The sequence below is a fragment of the Onychostoma macrolepis genome, chromosome 05, assembly GCF_012432095.1.
Source record: "Onychostoma macrolepis isolate SWU-2019 chromosome 05, ASM1243209v1, whole genome shotgun sequence".
Taxonomy (NCBI): Eukaryota; Metazoa; Chordata; class Actinopteri; order Cypriniformes; family Cyprinidae; genus Onychostoma; species Onychostoma macrolepis.
This window is the reverse complement of record NC_081159.1, coordinates 24,087,246-24,102,360: the sequence shown is the minus strand read 5'-3', so window position 1 is coordinate 24,102,360 and position 15,115 is coordinate 24,087,246. Positions and strand designations below refer to the sequence as shown.

General features: G+C 38.2%; 1 protein-coding gene across 2 annotated transcripts in view; it reads right to left on the bottom strand.

Annotated features, from left to right (window-relative positions):
* Positions 1 to 7,056: 7,056 nt before the first annotated feature.
* The window catches only part of LOC131540759 (globoside alpha-1,3-N-acetylgalactosaminyltransferase 1-like), a 29,444-nt gene continuing 21,385 nt past the window's right edge, over positions 7,057 to 15,115 (bottom strand). For both annotated transcript variants that reach the window (XM_058775992.1, XM_058775993.1), the window contains exons 2-7: positions 15,076 to 15,111; positions 14,767 to 14,793; positions 13,912 to 13,959; positions 12,370 to 12,399; positions 12,127 to 12,264; positions 7,057 to 8,405 (exon numbers count right to left, since the gene is read on the bottom strand). In XM_058775992.1, coding sequence (XP_058631975.1) covers positions 7,715 to 8,405; positions 12,127 to 12,264; positions 12,370 to 12,399; positions 13,912 to 13,959; positions 14,767 to 14,793; positions 15,076 to 15,111 — 970 coding nt within the window. In that variant the 3' untranslated portion in view covers positions 7,057 to 7,714. The remainder of the gene's footprint in view (positions 8,406 to 12,126; positions 12,265 to 12,369; positions 12,400 to 13,911; positions 13,960 to 14,766; positions 14,794 to 15,075; positions 15,112 to 15,115) is intronic.

The window sequence follows — 15,115 nt, the reverse complement described above, 5'->3', positions numbered from 1 at the left end:
AACAGTCAAGTACTGCCTTCTAATGCTCTTTCTGACCTTGCTCCTCCTGTACCAGTGTTACAGTGCACTGTTGCTGATTTAACAGAGTTCGGATGTGCTAAAAACTTTGTACACCGGGTAAAGCTGGATGAAACAGTCACACCCGTGCGCCAAAAACTTTGCCGCCTGCCACTCTCTGTTCGCAGTGCTGTGTCAGAGGAATTAAATCGCTTACAAGCAGCTGGGGTGATAGAACGCATAGACGCGTCTGCATGGGTTTCACCAATTGTTGTTACACAGAAAAAATCTGGAAAAATCAGGATGTGTGTTGACCTCAGAGGGCCAAATAAAGCAGTAATCATTGACTCTTTTCCGTTGCCACACATGGATGAACTGCTCGCTGCTCTTAAAGGTTCTGCTGTCTTCACTACTATTGATCTAACTAATGCTTACTACCAAGTACCACTGCACGAGGACAGTCGCGATCTCACAGCCTTTATTACCCATGATGGACTGTACCGATTCTGCCGTGTTCCCTATGGATTGGCTTCAGCGCCTGCAGCATTCCAGAAAATGATGACCATCATTCTGGCTGGCTTGTCAGGGGTTGAAAATTATCTGGATGATATTATCATCCACGGACGTGACATGGATTCACATGACAAAACGCTTCAAGTGGTGCTACAGCGTCTAGAAGCCGCTGGCTTACAACTCAATAAAGACAAGTGTCATTTCCGGAAAACCAGCCTGCTGTTTTTGGGACATACAGTGTCAGCAGAGGGCCTTCGTCCTGATGAGTCACGAGTACAGGCAATACTCAATGCCCCTGCACCGTCTGATGCATCTACTTTGCGCTCCTTACTTGGACTTATGTCGTGGTACAGTAAGTTCCTTCCTGATTTTGCCACTGTGGTAGCTCCAGTGCGCGCATGCTTACAAGCTCCAAATGGATTCAGCTGGTCAAAAGAGGCTGAACAAAGTTTAACCAAAGTAAAACATTTGCTAGCAAACAGCCCTTCTTTGGCGTTATTTGACCCTGCAATGCACACCATTGTCTCCACAGATGCTTCTGACTATGGTCTGGGCGCCATACTTTCTCAGGTCGGCCCAGATGGCATTGAACGTACTGTAGCTTTTGCTTCCCGCACGCTGTCGGCTGCAGAGCGTAAATATGCCACAGTGGAAAAGGAAGCATTAGCATGTGTGTGGGCTGTTGAGAGGTGGCGCAATTATCTATGGGGCCGCCGTTTCACTCTACGTACAGATCACCAGGCTCTGACAACCCTGCTTACCACTAAAGGAGTTGGCCGTGCTGGACTTCGTGTAGCAAGGTGGTCTGCACGCCTCATGTCATTTAATTATGATGTGGTATACCGCCCAGGTTCCCAAAATGCTCCTGCTGATTATCTGTCACGTGTGCCCTTACCTGCTTCTTCCACAGACAATGCGGTTGCTTTAGCTCAGGATGATGATGTGGATGAGGAGTTTGTTGCTTTCCTGTCAGCCACCTGTAATTCTCTGTCCGCTGCTGATGTTGATGCTGCATGTGCTTCTTGTCCTGCACTAACCAAACTTCGTACACAGATTTCTAATGGTTAGCCTCCTTCACCCAAGGGACTGGATGTTGAATTGTTGCCGTACTATCAGCTGCGATTGGAACTGTCTGTTAAGGACAAATTCATCTTCAGAGGCTCACGACTGATTGCACCTGTTGCTCTTCGCTCTACACTGGTTTCCATAGCGCATGAAGGACACCAAGGGGAGGTGAGAACTAAACAGCGCCTCCGTGACCTTTATTGGTGGCCAAGGATGGATGCTCAAGTTCACGATGCTGTCCGTTCCTGTCATGTATGTCAACTTAATGACAAAACCGTGAAGTCACATCCTGCTCCTCTTCAGCCGGTGCCGCTGCCAGATGGACCATGGCAGAAAGTAGCTGTGGATATAGTCGGACCATTTGACACTGCTGCATCTGATTGCAGGTTTGCAATTACATTGACCGATTATTACAGCAAATGGCCTGAGGTCTCCTTTACTCACACCGTCACTACGGACTCTGTGGTTTCGTTTCTGTCATCGGTATTCAGTCGCCATGGCAATCCACTGAGCATAGTTACTGACAACGGTGTTCAGTTTACATCTGCTGCCTTCGCTGCTTTTCTGGAAAAACGGAATATTCGTCACCATCGTTCCTCTCTCTACTATCCAGCAGCTAATGGTGCTGTAGAGAGATTTAACCGTGTTCTCAAACACACTGTCCAAACGGCCATCCAGCAACATCTTCCGTGGAAACCTGTTGTGACTGACTTCTTGCAGGTGTACCGTGCCACTCCACATGCTGCAACCGGTACCTCACCTTTTCAGCTCCTCTATGGCAGACAAATGCGCACAAGGCTGTCTATTCTGCCATCCACTCCTGTGTGCTCACCCACTGATATGACTGTTCGCCAAAGGGTTGCACGGCTGCAACATAAAACGAAACTGTATACTGATGCCAAGCGCGGTGCACGCACTTCTTGCTTCCAGGAGGGGGATAAAGTGAGAGTTCGGAACCATCTGCATGTTCCTAAGGGGCACAGGAAGTTCACAGACCCTCTCAAAGTTAACAAAAAACTGGGGGTGGGTACATATGTTCTGAGTGATGGAAAAACTTGGAATGCTTCCAATCTCACTGCATTCCCATGCACAACAACAACAACTTCTGCTGAGAACGCTGGTCACTGTACTAATACTCATACTCTTAGACCCAAACGTAACACTCATAAACCTAGTTGGTTAAATGATTATGTTCCTTAGATCTGATGTATCGCATGCACTGTGCCTGCATTGCTTATGCTACCAAGGTGTGCTATCCTGACTCAATAAGTTCTAATAATACAGAATTGTTACAATCTGTATCACTGCTGTTTTCAAATATATGTTACAGTGTTTTATACTGGAGAGTTAAAGGTTGGTTAAATGTACAAAGATGACTCTGCTATCAGATTAATAATTAATAGATTAAGCGATTAATCTTGCTGTCTAGTTACCCCAAAGTATGTTCTTTAAAAAGGGGGGAAATGTTGTGTTCTTGAGTAACATTGCATTGTGACTACTATTTTGAAATAGTAAGTCCTGAACTGTTGTATCTTTACGTATGTGATGTAATGACGTGAGCGTGAGTTGGAAGTGGAGTAAACATGCTGAGTGTTCGCTACTCCTGTCTCGTCTGCTTTACTTTTCAATCATCCTGCAAGATACCACAGAATTCTCTTCACTCTCACACAAAACAGATGTGCTCTACGTGTTTACATTAGGCCTATGCGTGCGCGCTCAAAACCTATACTCTCTCCTGGATATGTTGCCAGAAGCAACCTGGAGTGTGGGCATCCACCGGCAGAAACATAAAATGGCGCATAAGACAACGGACGTAATGTAAATCAGTATTTAAATAGCATAACAGTAGTAAATGTATCTGTCTTTCACGTGTCCCGCATTGTCCCGCAACAGATCTATTGCCAGGTGGTCACCCTAGTGTTGGCTCATGGGGGATTTACACTTGGCACACTCTAAATGTGCTCTGAGACAATTTTCAGAGCACTATATGAAACTCAAAGCAAATAAAGCATATAAACCAATTAATGAGACATGATGAAATTAAATTCTGCTATTTGGGTTTAGAGTAACCTTTGACCATGTAATGAAATGCCACGTGATAGTGGTATTCCTCTCAATAATATCCCATCACTGATGGCCTGATTCTTTTACAAGTTGTGGTGATCCAATTTAATGGTTGTTTTGGGATTTTGTAATCTTAAAGGACATATCTAAAAAACTTGACTTTGAATTTACTATTTGTAATTTAGATTTGCAAAAGATTTGAATGCACCCAGAAAACACAAAGAAGCTTACAAAACATAAACACAGAAAGAGAACTTAAAATATTATATTTGTCACCTATTCATGGCACTGGTTGGAGATTAATGGTATCAACTTTCACTGACTTAGAGGTGTCTTGTTCAGATATGCTTTTAATGTACAGTTCAATTGAATATTTATTCTGAGCATGAAGTTATTAGCAGTTATCAGTTATTAACAAGCAACCAGAGCCAGTTTTCATGAACTGCCTAGACTAGTCTTACAAGTTACTTTGCATTTTTTCTTTAAGACTGCTCACAGTGGGTGTCAGGTGCGGGTGAAGGGATAGAAAGCAGGGACTCAATTGCAGGAAACAAGGGCTTTTTATTAATATAAGCAAAAACAAAAACTAGGACAACAACAAGGAGAAAACTGAAGTCATTGCATTTGGAAACAAAGATGAAGTTCTCAAGGTGAATGCATACCTTGACTCTAGGGGTCAAACAACTAAAAATCAAGTCAAAAATCTTGGGGTGGTTCTGGAGACAGACCTTAGTTTTGGTAGTCATGTCAAAGCAGTAACTAAATCAGCATACGATCATCTCAAAAACATTGCAAGAATTAGATGTTTTATGTCCAGTCAAGACTTGGGGAAACTTGTTCATGCCTTTATCACCAGCAGGGTGGATTATTGTAATGGTCTCCTCACCGGCCTTCCAAAGAAGACCATTAGACAGCTGCAGCTCATCCAGAACGCTGCTGCCAGGATCCTGACTAGAACCAGAAAATCTGAGCATATTACACCAGTCCTCAGGTCCTTACACTGGCTTCCAGTTACATTTAGGATTGATTTTAAAGTACTTTTACACGTTTATAAATCACTCAATGGCCTAGGACCTAAATACATTGCAGACATGTTCACTGAATATAAACCTAACAGACCACTCAGATCATTAATTTGAAATACCAAGGGTTCACACGAAACAAGGGGAGTCCGCTTTTAGCTATTATGCCACCCGCAGTTGGAACCAGCTTCCAGATGAAATCAGATCTGCTAAAACATTAGCCACATTTAAATCCAGACTCAAAACTCATCTGTTTAGCTGTGCATTTGTCAAATGAGCACTGTGCTACGTCCGAACTCATTGCACTATGTATAATAATTTTCTATTCTTAACTGTTTTAAATTATATGTTTTAAATCAATTTTTATATCATTTTTTTTAATTCCTTGTTTTTATTGTTGTGATTATTATTATTTTTAATGACTATTTCACATCCTTTTATGTAAAGCACTTTGAATTACCACCGTGTATGAAATGTGCTATATAAATTGCCCCGCTCCACCCCACCCCGACACAAAACCCAAACAGAGCATGTACAAGACAAGAGTGCCGGGATCCAAACACTACGCTCCAACATGAAACAAAGCACGCAGACGAGCTAACCCTAGCCCACTCGAAGCCAATCGCTCACAAGAAAACCAGACAAGAGGGTGTCAGGGCTCTGTCACAAAACCACAAATAAACTAGACCGAAGTGACAGAACCCGGACAGTGTTTTTTTTATATTCCGTTATTTGAAAACGTAGGTTAGTCTAAACCTAAACAGTAATTAGCCCTTGGCTAACTGCTATCTGGTCAAGATGATCCTAGCTGGTTCAGACTAGTTGGCATGAAATAAATATTCTATTTAATAATCTATTTTTTTAAATCCATGTTATAAATCTAATTGTGAACAGTTCATGTGTGTATATATCTGTTTCTTTCTTTCTTTTTTTTTTTTTTTGCCCAATCAAAAAAGCATAACCAGACATTCAGGTGAAAATGACAGTCTTCTCAAATCATTTACTCCATTTGCAGTGTTAATCTGCCGGCCTTCATTTCCTCTTGTATGTACTGTATTTTATGTATGTATGTACACGTTCTTGACGACTTGAATTGTTGAAGACATTTGTGCTTCACCTAACAAACTTCATCATCAGTCTGTTGAGATTTTCACAGAGTTGTGGTTAAAAGGGCAGTTTACCCAAAAATGGAATTTTGGAGAAGTATCCCTTTGAACTGATATACAAAATAAACTGTTTTACAGTGGCAGAGAGAGCTCAACGAGCTGAGACTAAAGAAAACACATGCAAATACAAAAAGCAAATAGCAAATTAAGAAAACAAATTCATCAGTTGTGCTGCACATCACGTCACAATAATAATAATTTAAAAAAAAGTGCAGCAAATACTCACAATGTGACCAAATACAGACACGTGCTGCAAATACTCGCAACACAACTAATTACCATAACCATTTGCAGTGTTGGGCAGTAACTAGTTACTGTAACTTAGTTACTGTAATAATATTACTTTTTGCAGTAACTAGTAGTGTAACTAATTACTAATAAGATTTCAGTAATAATATTACAGTTACCATTAATAAAACAGCTTAGTTACTTAGTTACTTTTGATGCCTCAACCCCACTGATTTAAAATCTAACAATCAAATAATTCCTAGATTTATTTTCATAATTTTCACGACTCGCTTTAAGCTTGGAATATGGAAAAGCTTACATTCAGCAGATAGAAATATTGCATTATATTGATTTTATCAGGAAAAAAGATGATCTGAACACTGCTGTGCAAGTTGTGGCTTTACTTTACTCTGGCATTACATCCCTCTGATCAGCATGTGCTACATTATATTACTATAATTAAACAGTTTCTTACAAACTTATGTGATTTCATAAAATACATAATGAAATATAATTGGATATGGGTAACGGCGAAATTACAATTAACTTCAAGCTACACATAATAATTAATGAGATTAATACAACACTTCTACTTGAATGCCATTATCAATCACTATTGAGTGCTGGTAATAACTTCTGATTGTGATCCAATGTGGATTTTGTTCAAATGATGAGGCAGAAATATGTTGTTAGTAACATTCTAGAAGAATTTTATGTGGAAGATACACAGTTACAACTTCTGTGGACCGTGAAGAAAAAGTAATGTAACTAGTAGTGTAACTAATTACTGTTGCCAGAAAGTAATAAGTAAAGTAACAATATTACTTTTGAAAGGAGTAACTAGTAATGAGTAATATATTACATTCTTTGAGTAACTAGCCCAACACTGACCATTTGTTGCACAGTTGTACAAATACCATGGTTAAATTATTAATTTGCAGCGGATTGAGCTCTCTCGGCCACCACAGTGTTTTATCTGTCAGGAATTTTTAAGTCCAAACAGTTGTTCTGATTTTATTTTAACACCAAGAGTTTGGTGAGAACCACATAAGGGTTATAAAACACATACTGTACATTACAGACAGAACACACATGACCAAAATCCAGGGTGATGAAAATTAGAATAAATGGGAAACAATCTCTCACAAACATACAAAATATTCAGAATTTGTTATATACAAGAAGACACTCCCAGTGCTACTTCACGTCCAATGTTAGATCATGTTTATTTTGACTAAATGGAACACATTATTCAAATCTTTCAGCATTGTTGGTTTTTGATGCGCAAAGCACCTTTTCTTTGCCTTCGCTTTCATCTTTGCAAAAGTACTGATAAGCGAGTATGAACCAGCATCTTGGATCAGTAGGCTACTCTTTCTGGCAGTGGTTAAATCTGATAGTCCATTCATGCTGTTGACATATAACAATAATGATAGACTGTTTTATCTCTCATTGATTCCATTTAATTGTAAAACTGTTTTCCTGCAAATGACCTTTGAGAGTAGCAGTACAAATGTTGATGAATACAATACCAGAGGAAAAAATATTTGGCCACAGGATTTGTTCGCCAATCAAGAACATCAGTTACATTTACATAAATGCCTTTTCATTCGAATTACATATAAAGTACATAAATATGTATATTTCAGTTAACAGCTATTATGGGTTTGGACGAACTGCGGCATAGTTTTTAATAACTTGAGAAAAGCGAATGATTTTGACTTCGTTTGTGTGAGGTTTGAAGTCCTGCCACAGGTATTCTGATGATAGCACCTTGCTGGGTTTGTTATAGAGGAAGTACTTGTTCAAATGAGACTCCTCCTGCCATGCCGCCTCAATGGATTTAGCTGCATCAATGTCCAGCTGCTCCCGGCAGGTTTTAGCAACCTCATGCACATCTTTCACTAAGCCACCGATCACAGCTCCTCCATAATAATAATCACCCTCAGAATAAGGAATGAACGCTTGAGACTCGGGCCTGCGCTCATATGGGAACTGTTCACGTGGTGTTTGATAGTAACCAGGATGTAGCACACCTACAAGACGACCCAAAGACTCTGCGCCCCATCGCCCGTAGAACTTTGTGTCCACATCAAGACTGAAAACATAGTCGGCTTCATTCAACAATCGACTTTCGATCAGTTTCTCCAGCTTTTCCATCCTGCGCAAAGTGATCTCCTGCCATCTGTTAGAACTAGCCACTTTCAACACCTTCAGTTGACGTCCTTCACCCAGTTTCACTGAAGGAACCTGTTCCGGAAGATCGGTGAACACGTAATAATGCACACGAAATCCAACAAAGTAATTCTGCTCTGCGGTCTCCAGGAAATCTTTAAGAAACTGCGTGTATCTGGGGAAAAAAGAGGGGCTGAAATGTGAAGTAATGAATTAAACGGAAAAACTTGTTTTTTCCCCCTTTTGGCAATGTATTCACCATAAGGAGGCTGTACAGCAAACTTCGATATGTTGTACATTTGAGACCATACAAAACATTAGATCAGCGGTGTGCAGAGATTAGTTCGAACACACACTACCTTTTGTAATATTGGGATAAACTCAGACATGAGGAAAAGCAGGATATTCAAGAAAGCAGGGTTACCTTATCATTAGTTGGGTCATTCCACCGAATGGGTGAAATTTGCTTCCAAAACTCTTTAAAAAAAAAAAAAAAAAAAAAGTCTATATTTTTTAAAAGACTGAATCTAGTAATACACATATTTAACTATTCAAAATCTGTGTTGGTCAATCTCAGGTAACTTTATTTAATTGTTTACACAATTTTTAAGTGGAAGATGCATGCATTTTTCTCAGTCCTGTTACCAAAATTCTAATGTCTTTTAAAAAGCATGTTTAAAATGATATCAACAAATTCCTTAATTTCCCCCTCAGGCTGGTGTTTATTTTAATGAAATTGTTGGTTTCATGGTCAAAAAACATTATTTTTTATCATAAAAAGTCACTATTTATCTACACAAGGTGTATTTTTCTAAAGTACACAAACCCATTTTTTCTTTCATTTTAAAGGTGACTCAAACCTCAAGCTTATCAACTTTCTATGATGCAATTTATTAAACAGTTGGATCAATTATGTTTAACCAAACTTAATTTAAAAAATAGTGGTTTAACTTTATTTTTTAAAGAAAAAACTATTTAGTAACAGGAATGAAACTGGTAACAGGAAGGAGTATCCATTATATTAGTATACAGGTTTGACTACACATGTGAGGTGTTAATGTCCGCACTGATACAGTGAAAGTGTTGAACATTGACTAGTGAGCTGACCTCACTGCTAAAAAAAAGCCAAATCATGTTTCTATTTAAATGTAGTGGTCTGTTGAGGTTTTTGTTAGGGTTATGTTTAAGGGTAGAGGACAGGTTATAAGATAGTATATAAATAACTAAAAAATTGTAACGGGGCTGACGAGACGCGAGACGTGCGGATCCAAGTGCAAGCTTTTATTTATAGGCATGGTCATAAATACAGGCAGGGTCGAGCAATGGCAAACAGGTATGGCGGGGACAAGACAGAGTAATCCTAGGGCAAGCGAAGGTCGACGATCAGCGAACAGTATCCAGTGGGCAAGGCAGAGAGATAATCCAGGTACACGAGCTATAATCCAGGCAAGGGAATAATCAGAGTCCGAACAGGGACGGTGACGTGTACACTGCGCGTGAGACTTGGCTGTTGCAAAAACATCTTAGATGTACTTTTATATTTCATGTACCTCATTTTAGAAAATAATATTAATAGCAATAACACTTAAAATGACTATTGTAATCAGCTTTGTGGTTTCATTGATGGTATATTATTCATTTGTTCTGTAATATGGTCATAATCATTAAATACTATTAAAATATTGTCAACAAAAATAAACTCACATTAGCACATATTAATAATTGTATGTATTTATTGTTTGTATTATCTTGAAACTCTCCCGAGCAGCATTTTTGCACTCAAATAAGATGGCCGTAGAGCGCCCTCAGGCGACCGTTAATTTGACATCAGAATGAATACACTACCAACGAACATTTTTAAAAATCCACCAAATTCATCATTTTGCAAATTAAACGGCATCTCTCGTTCAAACTGCTCGCTCCCGCCGCTCTAACAGCTCGTCGGTTCTCCGCATTGGATTGTGGGAAATAGTGCTTCAGCGAGTGTACATCGGTTGTACACTCGAAATCAGAATGCATTGTGGGTAAAAAGTAGTGAACGAATGTAGGGAATGAAGTCGTTCACTCAGAATTCGGACAGCACTACAAAATGGCTGACACCCGATATAGTGCACTATATAGTGGATAGGGAGTGGTTTCGGACACAGCTAAGGTGTGTGATCAGTGTGTGCGTGGGATCAGGTGTGCCTGTGATTAGTGCAATCAGCCGTGTGTGCAATCAGTGCAATGAATGATGGGAAATGGAGTCCAGTGTTATGTATGGTGTGAGAGTCCATGTGGTGAGCGAGTGACCTCTGGTGGTGAATGAACGGAAGTGCAGACCAGATTCGTAACAATATTGGGTTGGGTTGTGCAATCTTCTTTTAATCTTTAAAATGCTTTTATTATTGTGAACAATAATTACTGTTTTTTTGATGCTAAATATTTAAAAGTAGGCTTGTTCAGAAAGTAAGTTGCTATGGCTACTTACCTTGAAAGTTATGTCAGTCATTGAGGTTATTTGACATACCCTGCTTTCTGGAAACCCCCAAACTCCCAGCCTAGGATCCTACTGCAACTAATATGGCTGGCCGCACACTAGAGGATTTTAAGCCCGATTTTAAGGCCGATCTGCACCCCCGATTCGTGGCTTGTCGCAAGCGATTTTTTTGCCCAAAAATCCTCTATTGTGTGGCATCATTACGATTATTTAGCTGTTCCCGATCGAGACGGAGTGTCGCCGAACTCAAAAATCTCAAACAAGCCTAATCTTCAAGTGTGTGGTCTCGCGGTCTGGTTGTATCGTCTAGAGTGCGCGTTCAGAGGATTATAAGGCTAAAAATCGGTTGAACTGTCTTCATGTCTGTGGTCTCCCATGGTTTTACAAATGGTTAAGTTTTGAAAATCGTCTAGTGTGCAGCCAGCCTTAGTGAGCCTGATGATCTTGATGAGCTGGTTCAGGTGTGTCAAGCTGGAGCTAAACCCCACAAGCAGGATCTGTCACTACTCTAGATCAATGGTTCTCAATTCCAGTCCTGGGGACCCCCTGCTCTGCACATTTTGCATGTCTCCCTTATTTAACACACCTGACTGAGATCACCAGGTCGTTAATTCAGGTCATGGCTCTCTCTCCTAACAAGCTGATGATCTCAATCAGGTGTGTTAAATAAGGGATACATGCAAAATGTGCAGAGCAGAGGGTCCCCAGGACTGGAATTGAGAACCACTGCTCTAGATAAACAGGTTGGCATGCAGGCTTAGCGGAGAAAATGGTATACTAATTTTCCTCTCGCTGTATGTCACAGAAAAAGTGTGAGTAAACATGTTGGTCACAGTGGGATAACAGTGAATTTAGGTATACAATATAAATCCAATTGCAGTTGTTAGTGAAAATTGCAATAAAATGTTGCAATGACAAAATATTGCACTAAATTAAAAATTCAAATGTTACAATTTATTGTAACAAGTTATTGATGTTGCAATACTGGTAATATATTTTACAAAAAAGTAACAATTTTGAAATGCGTTGGTTGAATTTTTTTATCTCAGTGTTCCTATCAATGTTGTATAAGGTTTTTTTATGCATAATAGTTACCCTAGAATGTGATCAAACAGTTTAAAATAGCTGGGCTAAGATATATAACTATTTTTATGACTGTTTATTCAGTACTCACCTTATCCCACCGGTCACAATTGTGACGACCATAAAACACAATTTTTCACACACTTTTCCAAAAAAAAAATTAAAAAAAATTATTGATTATTTCAAAGGGTTACTAATGACACTTCATTTGGATATTTTCATGTCTGGGAAAAATCTGGGATTAAATGGGTTAATTGTCTGACTCTTACAATTAAATGTTACAATTAAATTCAAAGCCGATGAAGATCAGAGGAAGAGATAGAAAACAACTCACTTTCCAAGAGCGAAGACTGTAGTTGCAATGGTGATGTTTTGTTGTTTGTAGATCGACTCAATCAGGAATGAATCAAAAGTTCCTTCCCATACAATTGGGGCCAACCATGGTGTCATGGCAATAACTTTGCCATCGGGGCTGTTTTAAATGAGCAAATAAACATACATGTGAATGAAATGCAAAGTAGTATTAAAACATCATTAATAAATAATATAAAAAGGTTAACTAAGTGTATGTTCTTACCCAACTACACTGGGCTGATTGTATGAAAGCCTGTACAATAAAATAATAACAGTGTAAAATAATCAGTTGTGATGCATTGCATTCATCTTGTGATTTGTCATTATTCTAAACTGTTTTGACCTCCTGCATACTTTTCAAACAAATGTGGACAGTGTGTCTTACTGTGGGCTGAACATGGTGCTTTCTTAACTTAACTGACTTTAAGTGAAATGTCTGCAGTACATCACACCCAAACTCTACCAGTTTCACTGGTTACCTGTCAACATCTGCTTTCAGTCAGAAAATCAAACAATTTGATTCACAACATTACAAACTTTGATTGAAAGCAAAAAAAAAAATAAATCTCTGGAAAATCTGACAAGACAAAAGGTACATAACTGCATACTTTATGATGTTAATCAGGGTAAGAACTACTACAATCCAAAGAAATGTTGTGAATGACAAATTAAAAATCCTGAAGAAATATAAAAAAATATTTAAAGATGCTAATTATATGGAAACAATAGATGTATGTTTAATACAAAATATGGACATACAAATGTTTAAGTAATTTGAGAGTGTAGAGAGATTATCATTATTATGATGATCATTATGACTATTACATTCGAGGTTATTATTATCATTATGACTGTATGACTATTACATTCACAGTGCTTCACGGAAGTGAAGAGGCACTTAGGAGTTCTTTGATTAACAACCTTGTAACTCTCCTTGTAACTTTTTAATGGTTTATAAGTTATTGTTATAAATCATATCCTATATGAAGAAACTGAATGGGATTTTTACTTCTGGAACCCAACTGTTTGCACTCTTCATAGGGCTTAACATGCCTTGAAGAGTTATTTCAAGATACATCACTAAACCTGTCCCACCCTCTTTTGTCATATCCTCCTTGTCCAAATTGGGAAAAACACTTAAATATATATATATATATATATATATATATATATATATATATATATATATATATATATATAATTTATTCTCTAACTCTCACTCCCCTTTTGTTTATACTGGCATTAGTTCCTTTGTAATCTTGTTTTCTTTTTTTGAAATACAATCAGTAGTTTAAGGTTTCTGTTTGGTTTCTGAATAAAATCCTTTTTCCTCTTCACTGTATGCACTTGCTGCAGAAGTATAGGGCAGATTCTGGGTCTTAGCACTTATTTGGGATAAACAGCTTGTAAACTTTACATTCTAATCGCTGAACACATGCAGACACACATAGCAGAAGTCTAGTGTCCTTGCGTAATTGAGCCTGAGGGTGGTTCTCTAATGTTGATTGACAGACTACACATGACACACACATAGAATTATACTTTATTTAATAAGCTACTCCTCATATGCCTGTTAAGGAAGAACAGACACACCAAAGTGACTGACCTGATATAGACTAACGCACATAGCTGAAGCATTCCGTTTATATTGAGGTCTTTCTAGTGGATGAATACATGGTGGGGCACCATACAGACAAGCTGTGGCTTACTGTGACAACTCCACAAACACGTCACTATAAATTAGAGCAAAACTGTTTATACTCACCCTTGTGGTGATTGCAATTTCGAGTTTTCCTGGTGCTCTTTTGTTAGGCTAAGAAATGGGAAAAACAATCAGTGAATAACTGTGTTCTCTAATATTAAAACGTTTGTTGGTTTGCATGTTTCTGTTAACATGTATATTTGTCCACAGAACTCTTACTTCACAGCAAAGCACCATTAGCAATTGCAAAAAAATGTGTGCAGTTGCAAGACAAAAAGAACATGTATGTGTGACGGAGCTATTAAACACATAACAACTAACATGTAATCTACCTTATTAACTGTGGGCAATGGTAAACCTCTATGGTCCAAATCATTTATAGACGTGTGCAAGTATGTGAGTGTATTTGTATGTTTACAGAGTATATAGTACATTCATTTGATTACATTTTTTATAATTAAAATAATATATATCACAAAGAAGCTTTACTGGGGTTTATGTGGAATGTAAAAGTAATTTTCTGTGTTAAATACAACTCAATATATTTCTAACTCTTTAAAGCCCCACAAGTCAATTTGCTATTAAGATGGGAAAGTATGATTCTCTTTTATTAAAATAATGTTCACACCTTTACACAGAAAAAAAATCTATATATTTTGTGTGTTCTACAATCAGGAAGGCAGGTTACCAATTTCCAGTACTGTATAGCTATTTACTATCTCCATTCATGTTCAAGAGCATCCTGTACCAGACAAAGCATTCGTAAAATATTTTTGAATAGTTTGAATTCTCACTGTACTGTTTGAGTATACAGTATATACGTAACTGCGTATGCGTGCTTCTGTGAATGATTTGGTACAGTATGTCTGTGTATGGGTGTATGTTTTGAGTGAGTGCATAAGCAGCGACAATACTTACTTGGTACATATTCTTATCTCTTTATATCTGAAACAGAGATAAAGTTACAATGCAGAAACCCTGCATCCCTGCATTTTTATAATCTCTTCAAAGCATGCATGTGTCTTTTATTCTCGTGTTATGAACTGTGTGAAATTATTAAAATAATTTGTCTGCACAATAATTACATTACTTATTAATCCTAGACAGGAGTATCCCATGTATTTCCAGGAACAGTAATAAGCAATTATTAACTGGTTATGTTTTATAGATATTTCTAAAGACTGTTTTGATGGGTGTAGTTACATTTGAAAAAGAAAAAAAACTTACCTGAATGAGGTAGAGTTGTAGACCCAAAAAATTAGTCTGT